The sequence below is a fragment of the Mandrillus leucophaeus genome, unplaced genomic scaffold, assembly GCF_000951045.1.
Source record: "Mandrillus leucophaeus isolate KB7577 unplaced genomic scaffold, Mleu.le_1.0 Scaffold76, whole genome shotgun sequence".
In the NCBI taxonomy this organism is placed as follows: domain Eukaryota; kingdom Metazoa; phylum Chordata; class Mammalia; order Primates; family Cercopithecidae; genus Mandrillus; species Mandrillus leucophaeus.
Window position 1 is genome coordinate 4,620,360 of NW_012108252.1, and position 23,243 is coordinate 4,643,602.

General features: G+C 40.3%; 1 protein-coding gene across 1 annotated transcript in view; it reads right to left on the minus strand.

Moving 5' to 3' along the window:
* TMEM245 (transmembrane protein 245) overlaps positions 1-22,805 on the minus strand; it is a 100,989-nt gene extending 78,184 nt beyond the window's left edge. The window contains exons 1-3 of the mRNA XM_011966376.1: positions 22,196-22,805; positions 12,093-12,210; positions 10,172-10,273 (exon numbers count right to left, since the gene is read on the minus strand). Coding sequence (XP_011821766.1) covers positions 10,172-10,273; positions 12,093-12,210; positions 22,196-22,777 — 802 coding nt within the window. The 5' untranslated portion in view covers positions 22,778-22,805. The remainder of the gene's footprint in view (positions 1-10,171; positions 10,274-12,092; positions 12,211-22,195) is intronic.
* Positions 22,806-23,243: the final 438 nt, after the last annotated feature.

A 23,243-nucleotide genomic window follows, 5' to 3' on the forward strand; every position in this document is an offset into this window, starting at 1 on the left:
AAAAAGAAAAAGAAAATTAAGTTCCTTGATGGTTTTTGCAAAATAACAAGATCATTGGATAACTCTTCAAATAATGGACTTTCAGTTCAGCTGCATTTTAACCTACATTTCTAAATGCCTACTGAGCATTCACTCACCAAACAGGCGAATAGGCTATATGCTGATATAAGAAACTAAGACCCTGGTCTCAAATTCAGTCTGATACTTAAGAGCTAATGTAAAGTAAGTGTAAACCGTTAGGGAGCAGTTTGGAAATCAAACCCATGCAGGGAGGTCTGGGAAAGGTTTCCAAAGGAGCTGTCTGACAAGAATATTGAAAGATGCCATCCTTTAAATCCATTTTAATAAAAGTGAGCTAGATAAAGAAGACAGAACAGTTCTACCTCGGAAAGGAAGCTCCTGAGAGACTGGTGTCTTAGAGGGCAGGGGGAGAAAAGTGTTTCAGGAAGACAAAAAAGCAGGTGTGAAGACACAAAGGCAAGCAAAAGCAGAGTGTCCTCTTCAAAGAACTCTAGGAAGTTCAATCAGGCCGGAAGACAGTGTGAATGAGAACAGCAGAGTAGCATAAGAACACAGAGGGAAGCTGGGATCAGGGCACGAAAGGTCTCACATTTACTATGAGGAAGCAGCACGATTCAGTGGCTGGAAGCACAGGTGAGGAAAGAAGACTCCCCAGGTTCAAATCCCAGGTCTATTCTTACTACTTAGATGGCTATAGGCAAGTTAGTTAACATCAAGATGTCCCAGTCTCCTCATGTGTAAAAATGAGGCTTACATAAATTTGTATCTAATGTGACAATGAAGTGAAACAATACATATAAAATGCTGGCTGGGCACAGTGGCTCACACCTGTAATCCTAGTACTTTAGGAGGCTTAAGGCAGGTAGATCAACCAAGGCCAAGAGTTCTAGACCTGCCTGGCCAACATGGTGAAACCCCATCTCTATTAAAAATACAAAAGAATTAGCTGGGTGTGGTGGCACGCGCCTGTAATCCCAGCTTCTTGGGGCTGAGGCAGGAAATCACTTGAACCCGGGAGGCAGACGCTTCAGCGAGCCAAGACGGCACCACTGCACTTCAGCCGAGGCGACAGAGCAAGACTCCATGTTGAAAAATAAATAAATAAATAAAGTTTAGAACAACGCTGGGTATGTAGGAAGTACTCAATAAATGTTAGCTATCATCATCATCAATATCAATCTATTGGCTTTGACAGTATAAACTAGAAGTAGAAGCCACTAACACTTCTATAGTATTTCTTTGCACCTCTCCTCCCCTTTCTACTTTATATTATAGCCATCTATTTTCCCTTAGTAGATATTTTTAGATCTCCCCACAAAGCTAAGCAAAGTATCTTGTATCTATACAGTAGGCACTGAAAGATTCGAGAAAAAGCTAAAACCAATCAATTAAATTTTCAAAACTGTGGCTTAAGGAATAACTCTCCAACTTGCTAATGGCACTAAAATATGCAGTAAATATGCAATAAAGCTTAGCTACATCAATGGAAGCTGCAATATTTTTCTAGTTAATACACAAATGACTCAGCAAATTTTTCGAGCACCTCAAACTTCACAAAAGCATGAAAGGAGTAGCACATACAGAAAATCAACAAAGTATTTGAAAATTATGAATACAAGATTTGGCAAACTGCTTTTATCCAACAGATCTGTACTTTAATGACTTCTGTCTTAGTGATACCCTTCAGCACTTCAAAAACCTCAAGGAATTGGCCTGGAACCAGAGTCCAAAAAAAAACAAAAAACAACAGTCCAGGCAGGGAGATGATAAACCTAACAGAAGAATGCCAGGACTGAGACTCTTGGCCAAGTTGTGGTATTAGAATGGTATTAGATTTAAAAGCCACAGCTAAAAATAGGCACAAAAACAAGGGAACATAATCTTGGGACTCAAGGACTGAAAAAAAAAAAAAAAAAAAAAGGAAAGAGCATCCAAGGTTTCAGGTATCAATCCACCCAGAGACAGGGCCAGCGTTAAGCAGAAGCCAAATAACAGGGATCTACACAAATCCAAACAAGCATGCTACTGACATTAGCAGCCTAGAACCAGGGGACAGAAACTCAAAGAGTCCGGCACACAAGAAAGACCTCAGGTCAGATAGTATCTGTCAATACAGCAACTCAATGATGAACAGACTAACCTTTTTAACAAGCATTGGTAAATATACTTTAAATCCAGTCTAAATAAGGAGATACTTCTTGATCCACTCCATTCTTTTTCACAGATATAGCAGCAGTTAACAGAAATACATCCAAACATGCTTATTGGAAGGAGGCACTGCATACCAACTAAATAAAACCTCCCCAGCCTGCAAAGTTCCCTTTGAAGAAGGCTTCTGTTTCCATTACTAATGTGGAAAATACAACTCCCTCAATGGTTTCTAGTATCACGTCACAAGGGCCTACAGATGGACCAGTAGACTTTTCTCTAGGCCTGTTTAACTTGCACTATCAGAACTGGGGAGTGGGAGGGGAACAGTAAAACATTTGGTTTGCTCCCTTTTTCCAATTTGGGCTTGACTGAACCAAACTTGTTCATATCTCATGCTATCCCAAAACGAGTAAGGCAACTATCAGGATTTGTCTCTGCAAAGACATTTCTAGTCATTTACAAACAATTACCAATGCCAGGAGGAACAGCACTCAGCAGTACTCGCTGGTACTTCTCAGGCTGGGTACCCAGGTTATTATAGATATATCTGATGCTTGTTTCACTAACTTTTGAAGAAATTTCTTATACTCAGAAAAAATGGCTCTCTGAGCCTAAGTTTCTTCATTTGTAAAATAAGTATAACACCAATCTCACTAGACTGCTTAAAAAAAATTGAGCATTTTTAAAGAGTCTAACACAGCCTTGCTTATAGGAGATAACGATGCTAGTGTCCCTCTTTCCTCAGACGCCAAGGGAACATACTGAAGGTGGATTCCAGGTGCCATGGTTTGAGTGTTTGTCCTCCAAAACTTGTGTTAAATTTAGTTGTCATTATCACAAGTATTAATAGGTAGGACCTTTAAGAGGTGATTAGGCCATCAGGGCTCAGTCCTCATGGGTAGGATTAATGTCATTACAAACAGGTGAGTTCAGCCCCAGTCCTCTCTTGCTTGCCCTTGTACCACGTGATGACACAGCAAGAAGACCCTCACCAGATGCCAGCACCTTGACAGTGGACTTCTCAGCCTCCAGAACTGTAAGCCAATAAATTTCTGTTCATTGCAAGTTACCAAGTCTGTGTTACTCTGTCACAGCAGCACAAAACAGACTAAGACATAAGGTTTCTACTAAGTAAGGTTTCTGGGATCTAGGAGGCAAGGAAGCTAGGTCATGTAGTTAAGTCAACAGAACCAATATGGAAAACTGAAGGAGCTGACAACTACAACTGATGCAAGAAGGATGAGTAGTCAATACTTTTTCAGGATGACGGATACTTACTCAAAGAGCCTGGGGAGGGGAAAGAACACTGGGCTTAGGGTCAAGAACCTACGTTTATTTATTATCATTATTATTACTTTTAAGACAGGGTCTCACCTCTGTAGCCCAGGCTGGAATACAGTGGCATGATTACTACTCACTGCAGCCTTGACCTGGGCTCAAACAATCCTCCAGCTTCAGCCCTCCCAGTAGCTGGGACTATAGATGCACACTACCACACCCAGCTAATTTTTATTTTATTTTATTTTTATTTATTTATTTTCTGTAGAGACAGGGTCTCACTATCTTTCCCAGGCCAGGCTAGTCTTGAACTCCCGGGCTAAGGCAATCCTCCTGCCTTGGCCTCATAAAATACTGGAATTATAGCATGAGCCATTATGCCTGGCCAAGGACCTAAGTTTAAATCTTACCTCCACTAGTCACCTGTGTGACTGCAGGCTAGTCAGTTAATCTCTAGAAGTATCTTCATCTGTAAATGAAGATACCATCTATTTTACAAAGATTTATTTGTATGGGTTCTGTTTTGTGTGCTTGTGGATTTAAAAAGATAGCACATTTAAAAGCACTTAAAAGTTCTTGGCGGCCAGGCGCAGTGGCTCAAGCCTGTAATCCCAGCACTTTCGGAGGCTGAGACGGGCGGATCACGAGGTCACAAGATCAAGACCATCCTGGCTAACACAGTGAAACCCCGTCTCTACTAAAAAATACAAAAAACTAGCCGGGTGAGGTGGCAGGCGCCTGTAGTCCCAGCTACTCAGGAGGCTGAGGCAGGAGAATGGCGTAAACCCAGGAGGCGGAGCTTGCAGTGAGCTGAGATCCGGCCAGGGCACTCCAGCCTGGGTGACAGAGCGAGACTCCGTCTTTGGGAAAAAAAAAAAAAAAAAAAAAGTTCTTGGCTCATGACAGGCACTTAAATATTCTTCCCTTATTATCTTAAGTTTTTGGGAAATACTATGTTAGAACTTCTCAGGTCTAAGAGGAAACCACTGAGTAAGACCCTTGGGTTCAGAAGGAACCACTGAAACTAACTCAGCAATGATTCACAAGAAGAGTTTTCTGAGGCTGAGGTGGGAGCACTGCTTGAGCCCAGGAGTTCAAGCTGCAGTGAGCTATGGTCACACCACTGCACTCCAGCCTGGGCAACAGAGCGAGTGTCAGTCTCTAAAAACAAAAATATGAATAATAAATAGAAGAGTATTCTGGGTCTAGGAACCAAATTCAGGCTTTGAATTCTGATGAAATCCAGGACTAATTCTGTGAGTCTAGTGAACCACAGATCACGAAAGTTTCTACAGCACAAAACCTTCAAAGCTCAGAAGACACACAGAAGGATACTTACACAAGTGACTGGAAAACAAGAGCAAGTGACACAACGGGACATTGGAAATGACAAGGAAAGAGCAGATGCACACATTGTCGTGGCAGTATACTAAAGCATTCCCGTACCTACCTATATTACAGTGACATCTACAGCAGGAAACTGTAAGTATAAGAGAAGGGCTGTCCCATTACACACCAGATGATTTGAGTTCTGATACTTAAACAGAAACAATGTTCTTAGGGGCAAGAAGAAAAAAATACTCAAAAATTTAGAAAAAAAAAATTTAAAAGATTTATTTTATGATGAGGATTATTTAGACTAGAAGTCCAGAAAGGGATTCTAGATCAGTAATCACCTACCTTGATGCAGGTTGAAATGAGAGTAAAAGAAAACAAATAAAACCAAGATTTCCAAATCTGTACTCAACATTTATTCTGTGTGTCTGTGATTTCCTTCCTTGTCATAGCCGGTAATACAAATAACAGCAATCTGACTTGCATATCAGCATATCACTATTCTAAGTTTACGGCTTGTAATCATCATCGACCATGGTCTCCTTTTTCCCCTTGCTCAAAAACTGGTCTTAGAAGTCTTATCCTTACAGTTTTCTAGGCTGCCGTCATCAGATGACTAGAATTTACACCGTAGAGAACACAGAATTGCAACCTTTGGTTTAGACCTGCATTACTTATATTTTTATAATAATTACTTACTTGGCCCTGGACAAAAGTAGTCAAAAGGGGAAACCATTCTGGGGTAAGGGGTAAAGGGTAAGCAGAGCTGTCTGAGTCACTTGCTATTAGGTGAACGAAAACACAGGAGATAAAACTAACCAGAGAAACAAGTCGGAACTGCCAAGCTTTCTACAACAGTTGCCAAAACAGGAAATTTACTTCCACTAGGCAGATATATAACCACAAAGTTTAACAGATTATAACCAGAAAGACAGGCTGAACAAAGAAAACTTAGACACCAAAATATAAAATAAAATAAAATAAAATCCTCCCTATTTTCCACTGTGAGAGAGATATGTAGTTAAGGTTACTTTGCTTCAGGTATTTTAAAATTCTAAATATATATTTATAAATAAAAATATGGCTTACAATTGCTAGATATTACTCATTTATCAAACAAAATAATAAAAAGCAAATTAATTTTTAAAAACTTTTGCAAGGTACCTGTACAAACACACCAGAGTGCCACAAACAGCCTCATGATTAGAATAAAATGAAGACGTTAAAAATAACGCTGTATAAGTGTATTCATTGACACAGAAAGTTGATCATGACATAATTAAGTTTAAAATGTGGGTTACAAAAGAGAATGTTCACTGTAATCTAGTTTTTTGTGTGTCTTTAAAAGTCTGAAGGCAAAACAACTATTAGTTAACATTTTGGTATAATCTGTAGACGGTGAGATTTTGAGTGATTTTTAGTTTCTTCCTTTTGTTTCTCTGTATTTCCTCACTTTACTGCAACACACATATTATCTGAGAAATTAATTCCTTTTAAAACATACTGCAGCTAGTAATCTGCTCTTGGAGTTTATTACAGCCATCAGAAAGAAGCAAGGAGCAAAGTATTGGTCAACTACAGAAGCTTTGTGTTCAGACTTACCTCTCCAGTCACAGCTGCTTCCACACGGCTGGGTAACCAGAAGTCTGGTCTGATGATTTGAGGACCACTACTATATCCTGACAACCTCCCCACTTTCAACTCCTTAGAGACCTCTACCTTTAACAAACTATTTCCAGATATAGGTCACTCACAGCCAGGGTACCTCAAAACTAATCTTTAAAAGCACATGGTCTATTCAACTTTGTACTAGAAATTCCAACCAGAGCAATCTAGCAAGAAAAATAAATTACAGGCATGCAAATTAGAAAGGAAGAAGTCAAACTATCCCTATTGTAGATGACTGACCTTATATATGCAAAATCCTAAAGAATATACCAAAGAACTACTGAAGCTAATAAATTGAGCAGAGCTGAAGGATGCAAGATCAACAAGCAAAAAATCTGTTTTATTTCTACCCAGCAGCAATAAACCATCCAAAAAGAAAATTAAGAAAACAATTCCACATGATAGTATCAAAAAGAATAAGGAATAAATTAAAGGTGCAAGACATATACAAAGAAAACTTCAAAACACTGCTGACTCCTATGTTCATTGCAGCACTGTTCACAATAGCCACAATTTGGAAGAAACCTAAGTATCCATCAACAGATAAATGGATAAAGAACATGTGGTACTTATGCACAATGGAGTACTATTCAGCCAAAAAAAACAGAATGAGATCCTGTCATTTGTAACAACATGGATGGAACTGGAGGCCGTATAAGCTAAGTGAAATAAACTAGGCACAGAAAGACAAACATCTAATGTTATCACTTAGTTGTGGGATCTAAAAATCAAAACAATTGAACTCAGAGATAGAGAGCAGAGGATGGTTACCAGAGGCTGGGAAGCATAGTGGGAGGGTAAGGGGAAGCTAGAAGTGGTCATTAATAGGTACCAAAAAAATTAAAAAGAATGGACAGGGCACGGTGGCTCATGCCTGTAATCCCAGCACTTTGGGAGGCCAAGGCAGGCGGACCACCTGAGATCAGGAGTTCAAGACCAGCCTGGCCAACGTGGTGAAACCCCGTCTCTACAACAATACAAATATTAGCCAGGCATAATGGTGGGTGCCTGTAATCCCAGCTACTCAGGAGGCTGAGGCAGGAGAATCACTTGAACCCGGGAGGTGGAGGCTGAAAAGAGCTGAGATCATGCCATTGCACCCCAGCCTGGCCAACAGAGCGAGACCCCATCTCAAAAAAAAAAAAAAATAAAGAATAAGACCTAGTATTTGATAGCACAATCTGAGGGTGAGGCAGGAGAATCGCTTGAACCTGGGAGGTAGAGGCTGCAGTGAGCTGAGATCGTGCCATTACACTCCAGCCTGGCCAATAGAGGGAGACTCCATCTCAAAAAAACAAAAAAATTAAAAAGAATAAGACCTAGTATTTGATAGCAAAACAATTATTGACTGTAGTCAATAATTTAATTGTATATTTTAAAATAACAAAGAGTATAACTGGATTGTTTATAGCAAGGGATAAATACTTGAGGAGATGGGAACTCCATTTTACTTGATGTGATTATTAGACATTACATGCCTGTGTCAAAACATCCCATGTACCCCATAAATATATACACCTATTATGCAGCCACAAAAAATAAAATTTAAAATTTAAAAAAAAAAACTGCTGAAAAATTAAAGTGTAATGAAATAAATGGAAATGCATCCCATGCTCATAAATTGTAAGGTTTTTGTGGTTTTGTTTTTTTATATTGTAAAGATGGCAATGCTTTCCCAAGTGATCTCTAGATTGAATGCAATCCCTATCAAAATCCCAACAGGCTTTTCTGGAAAAACAGAAAAGCTGATCTTAAATATGGAAATGCAAGGGACCAAAAAATAGTCAAAACAATTTTGAAAAAGAAGAATAAAGTTGGAGGATTCATGCTTCTGAATTTCGAAACTACAGTAATCAAAAGAATGTGTTAACTGACATAAGGATAGACATACAGATCAGTGAAACACAACACAAAGGGCAGAAATAAACCCATACATATATGGTCAATTGATTTCTGACAAGGGTGCCAAGGCCATCTTCAACAAACAGTGCTGAGAGAACCGAATATATGCAGGCAAAAGAATGAGGCTGGACCCTTACCTCACTTAATGTACAAAAATTATTTCAAAACGGATCAATGACCTACATATAAGAGATAAAAGTATAAAATTCTTAAAAGGAAACTTAAGGGTAAGTATTCACCAACCGTAGATTTGGCAATTGTTTTTCAGATGACACCAAAAACACAAGCAATAAAAGAAAAAATAAATTGGACTTCATCAAAAAAATTTCTGTGCATCAAAACAGACGGACTATCAAGAGAGTAAAAATATAACCCACCAATGAAATATTTACGAATCATATATTTGATAAGGGTCTAGTAGCTATATAAAGAATTCTTAAAATGAAACAACAAGCAACAAGGCAAACAATTTAATATTTTTTAAAGGGGAAAGAATTTGAATAAACATTTCTCCAAAGAAGAGAAACAAATGGCCAAAAAGCAAATGAAAAGATGCTCAACATCATTAGTTATTAGGGAAATGCAAATGAAAACAACAATGAGATACCACTTCATACCCACTAGACTGGCCATTATCAAAAAGTGAAAAATAATAGATGTCGACAAGGATGCAGAGAAATTAGAATCCTGATACATTGCTGGTAGAAATTTGAATGGTACATCTGCTATGGAAAATAGTTTGGCAGTTCCTTAAAAAATTAAACACAGAATTACCATATGACCCAGTAATTCTACTCACAGGTAAATATTCAAAAGAACTGAAAACGTGTATTCAAATAAATACTTGCACACAAACGTTCACAGAGGCACTATTCACAATAGCCAAATGGTAGAAATAACTCAAATATCCATCAACTGACAAGCAGATAAACAAAATGTGGTATACTCTTACCATGGAATATGATTCAGCCATAAAAAGGAATGAAGTACTGATATATGTACAGGGTTTCTTTCTGAGGTGATGAAAATGTCTTGGAGCTAGATAGAGGTCATGGTTGCATAACATTGTGATATATTGTATGCCTTTTTTTTTTTTTTTTGAGACAGAGTCTCACTCTGTCGCCAGGCTAGAGTGCACTGGCACGATCTTGGCTCACTGCAACCTCCACCTCCCGGGTTCAAGCAATTCTTCTGCCTCAGTCTCCCAAGTAGCTGGGACTATAGGCACACACTACCATGCCCAGCTAATTTTTGTATTTTTAGTAGAGATGGGGTTTCCCCATATTGGCCAGGCTGGTCTCAAACTCCTGACCTCGTGATCTGCCCACCTCAGCCTCCCAAAGTGCTGGGATTACAGACGTGAGCCACTGCACCCAGCCTGTATGCCATTTTTAAATGGTTACTGCACCGGTAGCCCTTGCTACTTGGGAGGCTGAGGTTGGAAAACCCCTGAGCCCAGGAGTTCAAGGTTACAGTGAGCTATCATTGTGCCACTGCACTCCAGCCTGGGCAACACAGCAAGACCCCATCACTAAAAAATAAAATAAAAATATTTTATTTTATAAAAATAAGATATTTTAATAAAATTAAAATACAATGGCTTATGATTAATTTTAAGTTATATATGCCTCAATAAAATAATACCAAAACAAAGCATGGTCTAACAACCTAAAACATTTTAAACGATTTATTTTTCATTCAGAAACCATCATAGGTTTTTAAATAAATTAAAAGTTATTTCATCATAGCATTTTTTAAAAAGCTACTCTCCAAAATGCTTCAAAGAGTAATATTAATAGAACGCCCTATTTCTTACCAGAAGACTCTTTTCCATTCTGTTTTTCATACAGGGTGCCCACAGACATCAGGAAAACAATAACCAAGAATACTGGAATTCTCCATGAGCCAGCGAGGGATGCTGCAAATTAAGAATTAACATTTTTAGTGAAATAAAAACATAGTACTTGTTTTTACAAAACCGAATTTTGTAGTTTGACAGAACAATCTGGTATATATGTTAATTACAGAATTACTTATCAGGCAAAAAAAAAATGTTTAAGTCCATTAGATAGATTAAACTTCAAGGTTTCCCAAAATTAAGTTCATCCCTGTTCTCAGAGGCCCCTGGTCAAATGGATAGGGTATATGCCAGCCTACCTTTAATGGGGTTTAAAGACAGTCTATTGTAATGCATATCAAGGGTCTAAAACCATCCCGAACTCAAATCACCTACTTCACCCCAGAATGACCAGAATTAGGCATAGATCTCAAAGTCATAAAGTCTGACTTGGTTTCTTGAAAATACCACCGGGTGTGAACTTTCTCTCTCAAGAAAGAGAATGGCCCAAAAGAGCACAGCAAAAGAGTCAATGTCTCCTCCTCAGTGTATAATGCAAAAATGTTTACAAGTTGGCCACATGCAGTGGCTCACATCTGTAATCTCAGCACTTTGTGGGGGACCCAGGCAGGTGGGCTCATTTGAGGTCAAGAGTTCGAAACCAGCCTGGCCAGCATAGTAAAATCATGTCTCTACTAAAAATACAAAAAAAAATTAGCCAGGTGTGGTGGTACATGCCTGTAATCCCAGCTATTTGGGAGGCTGAGGCAGGAGAATTGCTTGAACCCAGGAGCTGCAGGCTGCAGTGAGACAAGATCACACTACTGCACTGCAGCCTGGGCGATGGAGTGAGACTCCGTGTCAAAAAAAGAAAAAAAAATGTTTACAAGTCACCAAGAAACAGGTCTCTAGCCATAACCATTTCCCTGAGTCCACCTAAAACCTCATAAACATCCCTGCCTGCCTGCCTCCTTCCTCAGCCTTCCTCAAGTTCAAAATGAGTCATATCTGACATACAGGATCTAGGAGATAAATTCCTCTATCATTCCAACTCAACAAAGCTAGAGAATAATGCTTTGTTTGACATCAAAGACAGAGACATAGCTGTTTTTTATTTTATTTTTAACAATAAGTAGTAGTTCTAGAAACTAAGGCTACCCACTGCTCTGGGTTACTGAATTGTGTTGTTAAATTAGAACTTAATGTTTCCACGGGCTCAAACTTGGGAGATGAAAGTCTCAACCATAAATACCACACTGAAAAATCAACATCTGAGCAGTCAGCCACCCAGCTAACATGACAGGGAACCCATTACTCTGAGCAGCTCTGACATCAAACATCCTTATGTGGAAAAGAGATTTGTCTCTCTGAAGCTACTCACGACTCTGACATCTCTCCCTCTTGGTTAGAGATTTGTTTAAAGCACTCTTTCACAGGACAGTCCTTCAAATATTAGAAATACGCTTTCATGTCTTATATCCTCCTTACCTCTATCTCCTTTCTACCCTAGACCCCCAGTTCCCTCCTCTTATCCAGAGTAAACATCTCTAGTTCCTTTAACTGGTTCTCACACATGATTCTGAGGACTTCCTATCGTTGACTGCTTATCTATATCCTCCCTTAAGTATGACACTCAGAAATGATATGAAAATCCAAGGGTGCTCTACTTTTTAAGATGTATTGACTTTTAAAAGGATCTTTTGGAAAATGGACATAATTAAAGACATTTTAAAGCACATCATTTTCATTAAAATTTAATGAAAGATTAAAGCATAACATTTTCTAAAGATTAAAGAATTTTAAATGCAACATATAACACTACAAAAAAATCACTTCCATTCACAGTCAGCCTCTGCAGACCTTAGGCCAGACTTTAAAAAAAAAAAAAGAAGGAACCCACCTAAATGAAAAAGCAATATAATCCAGATAGGAATTGAAACTGCTCTCAAGTAGCGTTCAGTGCTTGCATTCCACTTGAATGAAACAGTCAACACATAGCCAACCACCAACGTCCAGATCTTAAATAAATGAAATAAAGACACGGCTGTAAAATCTATACACATGAAAATGAACATAGAATTATATAAAATCTGTGTCTATACAGCAGGAGGGCTCTGGACATAGCACAGAAAAGATAAAGGTTGATGGTGCCAAAGAAACGTGCCTAGGTTCTCCTCGTTTAGAGAATCTAAGTTTTGAAACATTAGGCATTTGAAATCTCACGTAGTGATATTAAATAGTTGTTTAACAAAAGATACATAGCTCAAAAACCATCTTATACATAAAATGTTTGAGATAAAATATACAAAGCATAAACCATGGATTTAAATTAAGAGTCTAATCTTGAGGAATTCCTACAGTTTTCTCTGTTAATCAATGATTAGAAAAGAAATGGAAAGAAAAAAAAAACAAGAAAAGGAAAGCTTTCCAAAAAGAATCAGGTTAAGATTCTATTGCAGCTTATACAATATGTTTGTTACTAGGAAAATAACTCCGTAAAAGTTAGAAAGCAGCCAGCTGAACTGTGACCCTGCTGAAATAATCTAGGCAACAGATGATTAGAACCTAATCCAGAATTATGATGCACCAGCTGAAGAAGTGTGCCTGAAAAAAAATATTATTAGAGGAACAAACAGCAGGATTTCAGAACAGAAGAATCAGCCAGGATACCCTCCTCAGTTCTTTCTATACTAAAGTTAAATGACTCTAGAGCTTAAGAAGCATCAAAAGAAACCAGTATAGCCTACACAGAAACTCATATTTTAATAGAACATTTATAAAACACAGGGACTACATAATCCAGAACACATCTGAGCACAAAGAACTTAATTAACATAAGACCAAGAAGCTAAAATTCAAGTTTGACATGAATCTTGCCAAAAAAAAAAAAAAGCAAATTAAGACAAAAAGAAACTTCAAGCTATGTAATTCAGAGCATGAAGAAAAAAAACTGATGGGATTACTAAAAAAGACAGAAAAAAACTATCTCCTACATTATTTTGGTCAAATCTGTCAATAAAAATAATCTTCACATCTTAAAAATGTTTATAGCTTCTAACCTCAGAATTCAACTTTCAGACTTTATCCTTACTAAATAATGATAAATTCTGAAAAAGCTTTAAATATAAAGCAGCTTATCAGAGTATGATTCAGAACAGTGGAAAAAGTGATTACCTAAAAGGTCAACAACTGGGAAACGATTATGACTTACTCAATAAAATGTTATGCAACCATTAAAATCACTTCTTAAAAACAAAGACTATACAGTTTAAAAATTCCCAATATCATACTAAGTTAGAAGTAAAATACAAAGAATGTGTATGATGTGATTACATCTACTATATGGTGGGAGGAAAAGAAAATGTACTAAGAAGTTAGTGGCTGTATTTGGGTGGTAGGATTTTGTTCTTCCTTTCACTTTTTTCTGTATTTTCCAAATTGCCTTTAATAAGCACTAATTATTTTATAATAAAAAGGACATTAAAATATCTTCAAGTAACTCTATTAGATGAAATATTAAAGAGCTCTGAAGCTCAAAAATATGAGGACATGGGAAGTGAGACTACAGCTGCTTCAAAAAGTCCAGTCTTGCTGGACCAGACCAATTAACCCTGGGAATTCAAAGAATTTGAGATCTGATGGTAGAGCGTAGAAAAAAATCTGAGTACAATAATAGTACACTTATATAACAGTCCTATGTGCCAGGCCCTATTCTAATGCTTTATATATACTAACTCATTTGATCCTCATAACCCCACAAAATAAGTACTATTATGATCCTCATTTTACACATGAAAGAAACTCAGATTTCAGAGAAGTGACTTGCCCAAGGCCACAAAGCTAATAAATGACAGAGGCAGGTTTAGAACCCAGGAATCTGGCTCCAGAGTGCACTTTTCTAACCATAAGGAGAAAGAAGTGTGGTGCTAGAATACCAAAGATAAACAAAAGCTGCTCAGATTTTCACAAGGGAAAATTAAAATAGTCAATTTTGATAACTACAACTTGTTGAAATTTAAAAGAAAAAATTTCAGTAAATGGATAGTCTTCAGAGGTACGTCAGTTAGCCCCACCCTATTAAACATTATGTCAGTCAGGCCGGGCGCGGTGGCTCAAGCCTGTAATCCTAGCACTTTGGGAGGCCGAGACGGGTGGATCACGAGGTCAGGAGATCAAGACCGTCCTGGCTAACACGGTGAAACCCCGTCTCTACTAAAAAATACAAAAAACTAGCCGGGCGAGGTGGCAGGAGCCTGTAGTCCCAGCTACTCGGGAGGCTGAGGCAGGAGAATGGCGTGAACCCGGGAGGCGGAGCTTGCAGTGAGCTGAGATCCGGCCACTGCACTCCAGCGTGGGCGACAGAGCGAGACTCCGTCTCAAAAAAAAAACAACAACAACAACAACAACAACAACAAAAAACCATTATGTCAGTCACTTAGATGAAAGACTAGAGGCACAATAATCTAAAAAACTGATTTTACACAAATCAGTTACACAAAACTGAGTTGTCAATAAACACTGAGATAACATATCATGATTCAAAAAGATATCCTGAAGCCAGAACAATGGGCTAATCCAGATAAGATTAAATTATATGAAAAGAAATGCAAAGTTCTGCTTTGAGGTTCAAAGCTCAACTGTACAAGTATGGAATCGAAAGAGAACATCTAAACCACTTTTCAGTTCAGTGTGAGTCAGCATATGACTAGTAGAAGCACTTATTTCTGAAAGTACAATACTCATATCAGGGAAAGTGATTGTTTCAATTAATTTTGCACACCAAACCACACAATAAAATTCAGCCTTGGAAAGGAAATAGAAATCACAACACGATATATAAATGTAGCTGGGGGAAAAAAAAGTTTTGCTTAGAAAAGAGAAGGAATCAGCTATCCAAAATGGAATAATCATCACTAAAAGTGTTTGAGCAAACGTCAACCAGAGATGACAAAGTAAGTACTACCCTTAATAAGAAGCTGAACTGGAGGTCACAATATATACAGTACCTCCAATAAGTTTTTGTTTCTTATCTGTATGCATAAGGAATTAATATCATTTGCAGGGAGAGAAAAAATAAGAGACTGCATACTTCAGATTTTTTAAGAGAAATTTATGATCTAACAAGAGGCATGTATTTTCATCTATCAACCTGAAACTCACAGATTACCCCATTCCAGTTTAAAATAACCATTTTAAAATATACTCCCCAATTCTACTTTTAGGAGTGTTTTACATAAGCACACTGTGCAGGCAGATATAAAAATATTCACTGTTGCCATTTACAATATAAAAAATTGAAAACAACTTAAGTATTTTATAGGGAACTATTTAAATAATGCTATCTCCAAAAATTGAGTGATTACTCAGACTTTCAACAGTATGATGGACATCAATATGCAGTGCTACAATGTCAGTTTATTCGTCTGTAAATTTATAATGGTGAAAACACACTAAACAAAAAAATATTTTAAAATATTATCTCTACATGGTGGGACTTCAAGGAGTAATTTGCTTATGTTTTTTTTACAGGTACTTAATTTTCTACTAAGGTTATGTAGTATCTTTATAAACAGAAAAAGAAGTATTTTTAACTTTTAGGAAATTCTTTTGGCTTCTGGATTTTTTTCCAGTATTTTGAAGTGTTTCCTCAGAAAAGATTCGCAGAAGTAATATCAGTTTAAGAGGTATGGGCCATTTATAAAAACACTTTAGAGTTTATATTAAGCCCATTATGATTATACAATTACCAATGGTTAAAAATGTTTATCAAAGTATTCTAATACAAATTCAGAGCTAAGAAAATCTGTTAAAAACATTTTCTAAAAGTGTTCTAGAAATCCGGGGGGAAAAAGATTTATACTGTAGCAGTATTAAAAAGAAAGAAGTGGCCAGGCGCGGTGGCTCACACCTGTAATCCTTGCACTTTGGGAGGCTGAGGCGGGCGGATCACATGAAGTCAGGAGTTCAAGATCAGCCTGGCCAATGTGGAGAAACCCTGTCTCTACTAAAAATACAAAAATTAGCCAGGTGTGGTGACATGTGCCTGTAATCCTGGCTACTCGGGAGGCTGAGGCAGGAAAATCACTTGAACCCAGGAGGTGGAGGTTATAGTGAGCCGAGATTGCACCATTGCACTCCAGCCTGGACAGCAAGAACAAAACTCCATCTCAAAAAAAAAAAAAAAGAAAGAAAGAAAGACGTGTATCTCTAAGTGCTAACAAGGAAAGATATCCACAGTACAATGCTAAATGAAAGAGCGAAGTACAGAACTGTATGTTATCTCATCTTTGTTTTAAAAAACAAAAAACCAAAACCTTCTACTTTGTATGTTCACATGGGCATAGAAATGAATTTAGGAGCCTTTACATCAAACAGTTAACAATAGTAACATCTGAATAGTGGGACTAGTGGTGGAGAAAAGGGATAATTCGGCCGGGGGCGTTGGCTCACGCCTGTAATCCCAGCACTTTAGGAGACCAAGATGGGCAGATCACGTCAGGAGTTCAACACTAGTCTGGCCAACATGGTGAAATCCCACCTCTACTAAAAATACAAAAATTAGCCAGGCACGGTGGCGGGCACCTGTAATCCCAGCTACTCGGGAGGCTGAGGCAGGAGAATTGCTTGAACCAGGGAGGCGGAGGTTACAGTAAGCCAAGATCACACCACTGCACTCCAGCCTGAGTGACAGAGCAAGAATCCGTCTCGCAGGGAAAAAAAAAAGGGATAATTCACTTTTATCATATAAACTTCTATTCTGCTTATGTTTTTTTCAAATGTAACAAACATTTTACTTGAGTCAACATTTTGAATCACTAAATATCCTTTAAAATAACAAAAATAAGGATTTGTACATTCATGTTTTACACATAATTTCTAGTCTAGAAATTAAAAAAACCCTTAAGAGTTTTTTAATTCTTAAATCTTCACTAACACAGAAACATGAGGTTAACAAGTCAACTTTATATATGTTTAGCCTCTGAGCAAACCTATTCAAGTGTGAATTTATTCCAGGCATTAAATCAATGAGCCGCAGTTACAGATAAGAGGGCATATTTTTCCAAATTTATGTTCTCCAAAACAAGATGTCCTTTTCAAAATACACATTCCATAGTCGTTTTTATAGCACCAATGTGCTAGACACTACATAAGACTGCATAAAATTTGGCAACATTTACTTAGCACTTCAAGTAAAGGGAACTAATAGGCAATCACATTTTCCTTTCATTTCACACAATTATCCACATATACTTTCCTGGTTAAGTAACATATTAAATGTAGAAAACATTAACTAGAGACTCTGCCTTTTCAACTGTCTTTGTTTCATTTATTGTTATCTGGGCATTAACTGGAAAAACAACTTGGTTGCTTCTGTTACACATTTTTGCAGAACAGTTTAAGCTTTTTTTTTAGAGAGAATAAAACTACAGGCTGGGCGCAGAGGCTCACACCTGTAATCCCAGCACTTTGGGAGGCCGAGGCACGTCAATCACCTGAGGTTAGGAGTTTGAGACCAGTCTGGCCAACATGGTGGAACCCCATCTCTACTAAACATACAAAAAATTAGCCAGACATGGTGGCAGGTGCCTGTAATCCCATCTGCTCGGGAGGCTGAGGCAGGAGAATCACTTGAACCTGGGAGGCAGAGGTTGCAGTGAGCCGAGAACACACCATTGCACTCCAGCCTGGGCAACAAGAGCTTAAATCCGTCTCCCCGCAAAAAAATACCACAACTACAAACCTCCTTCCAAGTTAAGGAGTCACAGCCCTAATCATAGCCTCAAGCAGCAACTGCTTCAGGTCCTTCAATTATCCACTTAATTCTAATGAGAAAACCATTCTCTTTGTTATATGGCAACTTAGAGTCAACAATTTTTATATTCAAAGTCTTTCACTGAGAAAACTAAGTACTAGAAACTTTCCTCTCCTTGTTTCTTGCTGCCAGGCAAGCAGAAACAAACCCAGAAATGTGTTTAAAAGTGAGTCAGTAGTGAATGGCTGACTAATGTCCACTGCTGAAGAGCCTCTTGTGATCTGTAAAGTAGAACATCGTGAAATCTTAGAAATTGTTCAAGCCAACCCCTCGCTTTACACAACTGGGACTGAATGTCCCAGAGGAGGGCCCTGGTCTGCCCAAGGTCACAAAGTTAGTTACTAGTAAAGCCAACTTTAGAACTTAAGGTTTTTTTTTTTTTTAATCTTTCAGCCACTATTCTCTCCACCTCATGCTTCTTTAAAAAGATGGAAACAATAGCATCAGAGACCACAGAAAAAAACAAATCTATTATTACTGCAAAAACTAAATGGTCTTCAAATTTTCCACCAAGTCTAAATTAACAGAATGAGGAAGATCAGAATGCCCCCCAACAGAGAGAAATGGTGGAGCAGGGCACACCATCAGCTTTTTCAAATTTACCTTGCATAACTCCACTATGAGAAGATGCCAAGAATTGAGTAACATATGAACCCAGTGCAACAGCTGATTTTTTTTTTTAAGTGTTCTGAAGTCACTTACTAAGTCAGTGCAATCTTCTAACCTATCCGAAACTGCTGAAAAAGTTACTCATCCCATAAATGATAGTTTTTCAATTGTAAGCAGCATGGAGTTCTAGGAGACTGAAGAAATCTACAAATGGCATGAAGAGGAACTGAGCTGGAAGGATAAACTAGTGACAAAGAAAAACGTAAGTCCAGGCCAGGCGCGATGGCTCATGCCTGTAATTCCAGCACTTTGGGAGGCCAAGGCGGGTGGATCACCTGAGGTCTAGAGTTCAAGACCAGCCTGGCCAACATGGTGAAACCCCGTCTCTATTAAAAATAATACAAAAATTAGCCAGGCATGGTGGTGGGTGCCTGTAATCCCAGCAACTCGGGAGGCTGAAGCAAGAGAATTGCTTGAATCCGGGTGGTGGAGGTTGCAGTGAGCCGAGATCCCACCATTGCACTCCAGCCTGGGCAACAAGAGCAAAACTCTGTCTCAATATACAAAACGAAAAAAAGAAAAAAGAAAAACATAGGTCCCAAGAACACTAAAAAGGAAAACTGATGGGATCTGGAAAACTGCACAGGTATAAAAATAAAAGAGAAGAAAGAAGACAGATGAATAAGGTTTCTAGATGAGTAGAATGCTGATATTCTTCTGTTTTTTCCTAGTAACTAGAATCTTTTTTTTTTTTTTTTTTTTTGAGAAAGTGTCTCGCTCTGTCGCCCAGGCTGGAGTGTAATGGTGCAATCTGGGTTCATTACAACTTCCGCCTCCCAGCTTCAAGCAATTCTCCTGCCTAGAGTGGCCGCGAGTATGGCATCTACCACCACACCCAGCTAGTTTTTGTATTTTTAGTAGAGACGGGGTTTCACCATGTTGGCCAGGCTGGTCTCAAACTCCTGACTTCAGGTGATCCACCTGCCTTGGCTTCCCAAAGTGCTGGGATTACAGGTGCGAGCCACCGCACCCGGCCTAGAATCCATTTATATTAAAAATAATTAAACACAATGAATTAGGAAAAACTTTTTAAAAATCCTTACTGAAGGTTACTACAAACAGTTTTGATAACAGCAGGACTTCAACTGCTGCTAGGTCTATTGAACACCATTTACTGACAGCATAAACAGATCAATCTCTGAATTAGTTTTCTCACATATGAAATCCCTCCCTCCTACCTCACAGGACGTTGTGAGAATGAAGTAACACCCATGTAAAAGAACCTAATCTAGTGCCTGGGACATGGCAGATGCTTAAAAGTTGGATCTTAAATGGATGAACTGTCAGTTCATCAAAACAGGGATTCACTTAAAGTTAACTTTTCTCTCTGCCTCCCTCATCTATACTGCTCTTCAGCAGCAGGCCCATAGTTAAAGTAGCCTAGAAAGCATAAAGACCATGTTCTATATCAGGCAGCCCTGCTTGGGCTCATAAAGCCAAACCACTGTGAACTGTGGGATGGAAAAGTTCCAGAATGGGCCTCCTGCCCAGTCACATAACCTACTTTCACTTCATGTCAGGCCTTAATCAGCACTTTCTTTTTTATTTTAAAAGATCGGGGGCGGGGGGATCTCACTATGTTGCCCAGGCTGGTCTCACACTCCTGGGCTCAAGCAACTGGCCTCCCAAAGTGCTGGGATTACAGGCATTAAGCCACTGTGCCTGGCCTTTAATCAACACTTTTTTTTTTTTTTTTGAGACAGGATCTTGCTCTGTTGCCCAGGCTGGAGTGTAGTGGCACAATCTCGTCTCACTGCAACCTCCACCTCTTGGGTTCAAGTGCCTCAGTTCTCGTGCCTCAGCCTCCCGAGTAGCTGGGACCACAGGCGTGAGCCACCATGCCTGGCTGACTTTTTGTATTTTTAGTAGAGACTGGGTTTCAACATGTTGGCCAGGCTGATCTTCTCGAACTCCTGGCCTCAAGTGATTCACCTGTGTGGGCCTCCTACAGTGCTGGGACTACAGGCGTGGACAACCCCACCTGGCCTTAATCAGCACTTTTGGATGAGAGCAAGGACTCCTTGTCTTCCCAGGTATACTTCACCCCAACCAACTATCCACCCTTAAATACTGCTTGAGCAAAATGCAACTCCACGCCTTGTTTCTCTGAATTGAATTGTGAAACTGCAAGATAAACGATAAAAAGCACTGAACTGGGCCTCCATAAAAGTGAACCACAGATTCACTCCGTAAAAGTGAACCACAAAATGTGACTTTGGACCAATCACATTCTCTGGGCCTGTGGCCCATAACTGGTGAGCCATGAGCATTTATCTGTATGTCTGTCATCTCCATTAGAATATGCTCATATACCTTGAAGACGGGACGCGTATCTTAGTCCTTTTTTAAATCCCTCACAAAGCCCAGTACCTAACATATGCTCGATCAACTTGAAACACGAACCAAGAGGTGGTATTGAGGGAACAAGAGAAGAAGGGTGTTTGGGGTCATTCACCACTCTGCCAATAACCTCAGGCAAGCCACAACACTGCTGGACAGATAAGGGGAATTACTATTTTGCAACTTAATGATGTCAAGGTACACTGAACTTTATTTCACTGACAAAAGTAGTGAATCAAAATTTGTAAACGATACTGTTTATGAATCAATTGGCATTCTTACGCACTAAATCTCCACTTGTTTTGAACAGTCACCAGTTAAAGATGTGGATAACTAACTAGTCCACAATATAGTCTGAGTTAGGAATTGTGTCACTAGATTATCTTTGAAATCCCTTCCAATTCGAAAGCTCCCTGATTTTCTAAGAGTAAGCTCCGGGTAATCCAAGCATCACAAATCTACGTATCTCTCTTTCACGCGGCCCGCTGCTTTACTCCAAGCGGAAGGAGGTGTGCTCTGGTACACCAGTCCGTGCACAACAAAAGTAGTTACCAAAAAGTAAATCGTGGAGAGGAAGAGGCACAGGCGGCTCAGCACCCAGTGCCTTGCACAAATTATACAGAAATCACCTGAACCGAGCGAGAGGCAGCACCAGCCAGTTAAGCAAGCTTTGTTTTAGGACTTGTGAGAAATCTAAGACACTCAGACCCCTCTTTGCCCCTAAGTAGCCCTAGCCTGGTAAGAGGTCACCTTTCCTATCTGCAGGATGGTAAGTTGGCCTAGAATCTCTGAAGGTCCCTTTCAGATGCGCAGAACTGAGGGTGGCCGAAGCACTCCCGCCCTCTACAACCAGGAGTAAAACCAAGGCCCACTACCACGCTCTGAGGCCTCTCTCTGCAAAGCGGAATAGCGATTCTCAATCCAGGGCACTATCTCCCTAAAAGGGCCTGCTAGGATTGAGGCAAAGCGGGAAGCAGGGAGGCAATTTCAAATTACGCCCGCCCTCTTTTTGGAAGAATGTGCGCCAAATTCCTGAGGTGTGAGAAGGAAAGCGGAGACGGACAGTCACTGCAGCACAAGTGTGGCCCCTCGTCGCCCCTGCACGGGGAGGAACTGCAGGATTGCATCCCAGTGCGCCGGGACCACGGGCGGGGGGCGGAGGCGGACTGCCGCTCACTCACCCACAGGCTGCTGAAGTAGTCAAGCCCGCGGCAGATGAGCGCGGCAGCGTGCAACAGCAGCACCTGCACGCCCAGGTAGCTGCCGAGGCAGTAGAGGCCGTACAGAAGCGGGCCGCCGGCGCCGAGCAGCAGGAGCAGGCGGCGGCGACGCAACGCCTGCTCGCCCAGGGCCTCGACGCCGTAGTCGATGAAGCAGAGCGGCAGCAGCAGCGCGGCCAGGACGATGGGCGTGTGCGCGCGGTGCAGGCGCTGCAGCCAGTGGCGGCCCAGGCGCGTCAGCGAGCTCTTGAAGGGGTGCAGGAAAGTGCCGCACAGCACGGCCCAGAGCAACGGCCGCAGGAAGGCCTCCAGGATGAAGTAGACCAGCACCGCGGCGCCGCAGCACAGGCACACGAACAGCACGGCCCCGGTGTTGTAGAAGGCCTGCTTGATGGGCTTGTCGAAGCGCAGCGCCAGCGGCGCAGTCCGCGAGGTCTCCCCACCACCGCCACTCGGTCCGACTGCGCGCGGAACCCGTGGCGCCGGCCCAGGAGAGCCCCGCGGGCTGGGCGCCGCCGTAGAGCCGCCGCCGTCGGCCATCATCCCTCCGCCACAGCCGCCCCCGAGGGGCGGTAATGGGAGCCGGGCGAGAATCCCGGGCGGGAGGCAGGGCGGGAGGCGCGCGGGATTGTGGGAGTTGTAGTTCCACACTGGTTTTTAGGCCCACCGAGCGCTTAAAGGAAACTACAACTCCCAAAGGGGAATGGGGAGAACGCGTCCGCCCCCTTGGTCTCCGCACGGTCCTGATAACAAGTTTGTAGGGTCTACATCTTCCTGGAGGGGGCGGGGGGGGGCGGGGGAAAAAAGCTGCTTTCACTCATTCGTTAATGTCAATTTCTCGCGAGGCGAGATCCCAAAAGGCGCCACATTCAGATATTAAAACCCAATCTGCATACTAGAATACCGTGAGGGAGTACTTTTAAAGAACCAATGCCCCGATTCTATTTTAGTGATTTATTCAACAGAAACTTTTAAAGTGTTTGCTTTGGTGTATCTGACAGGATTTTAA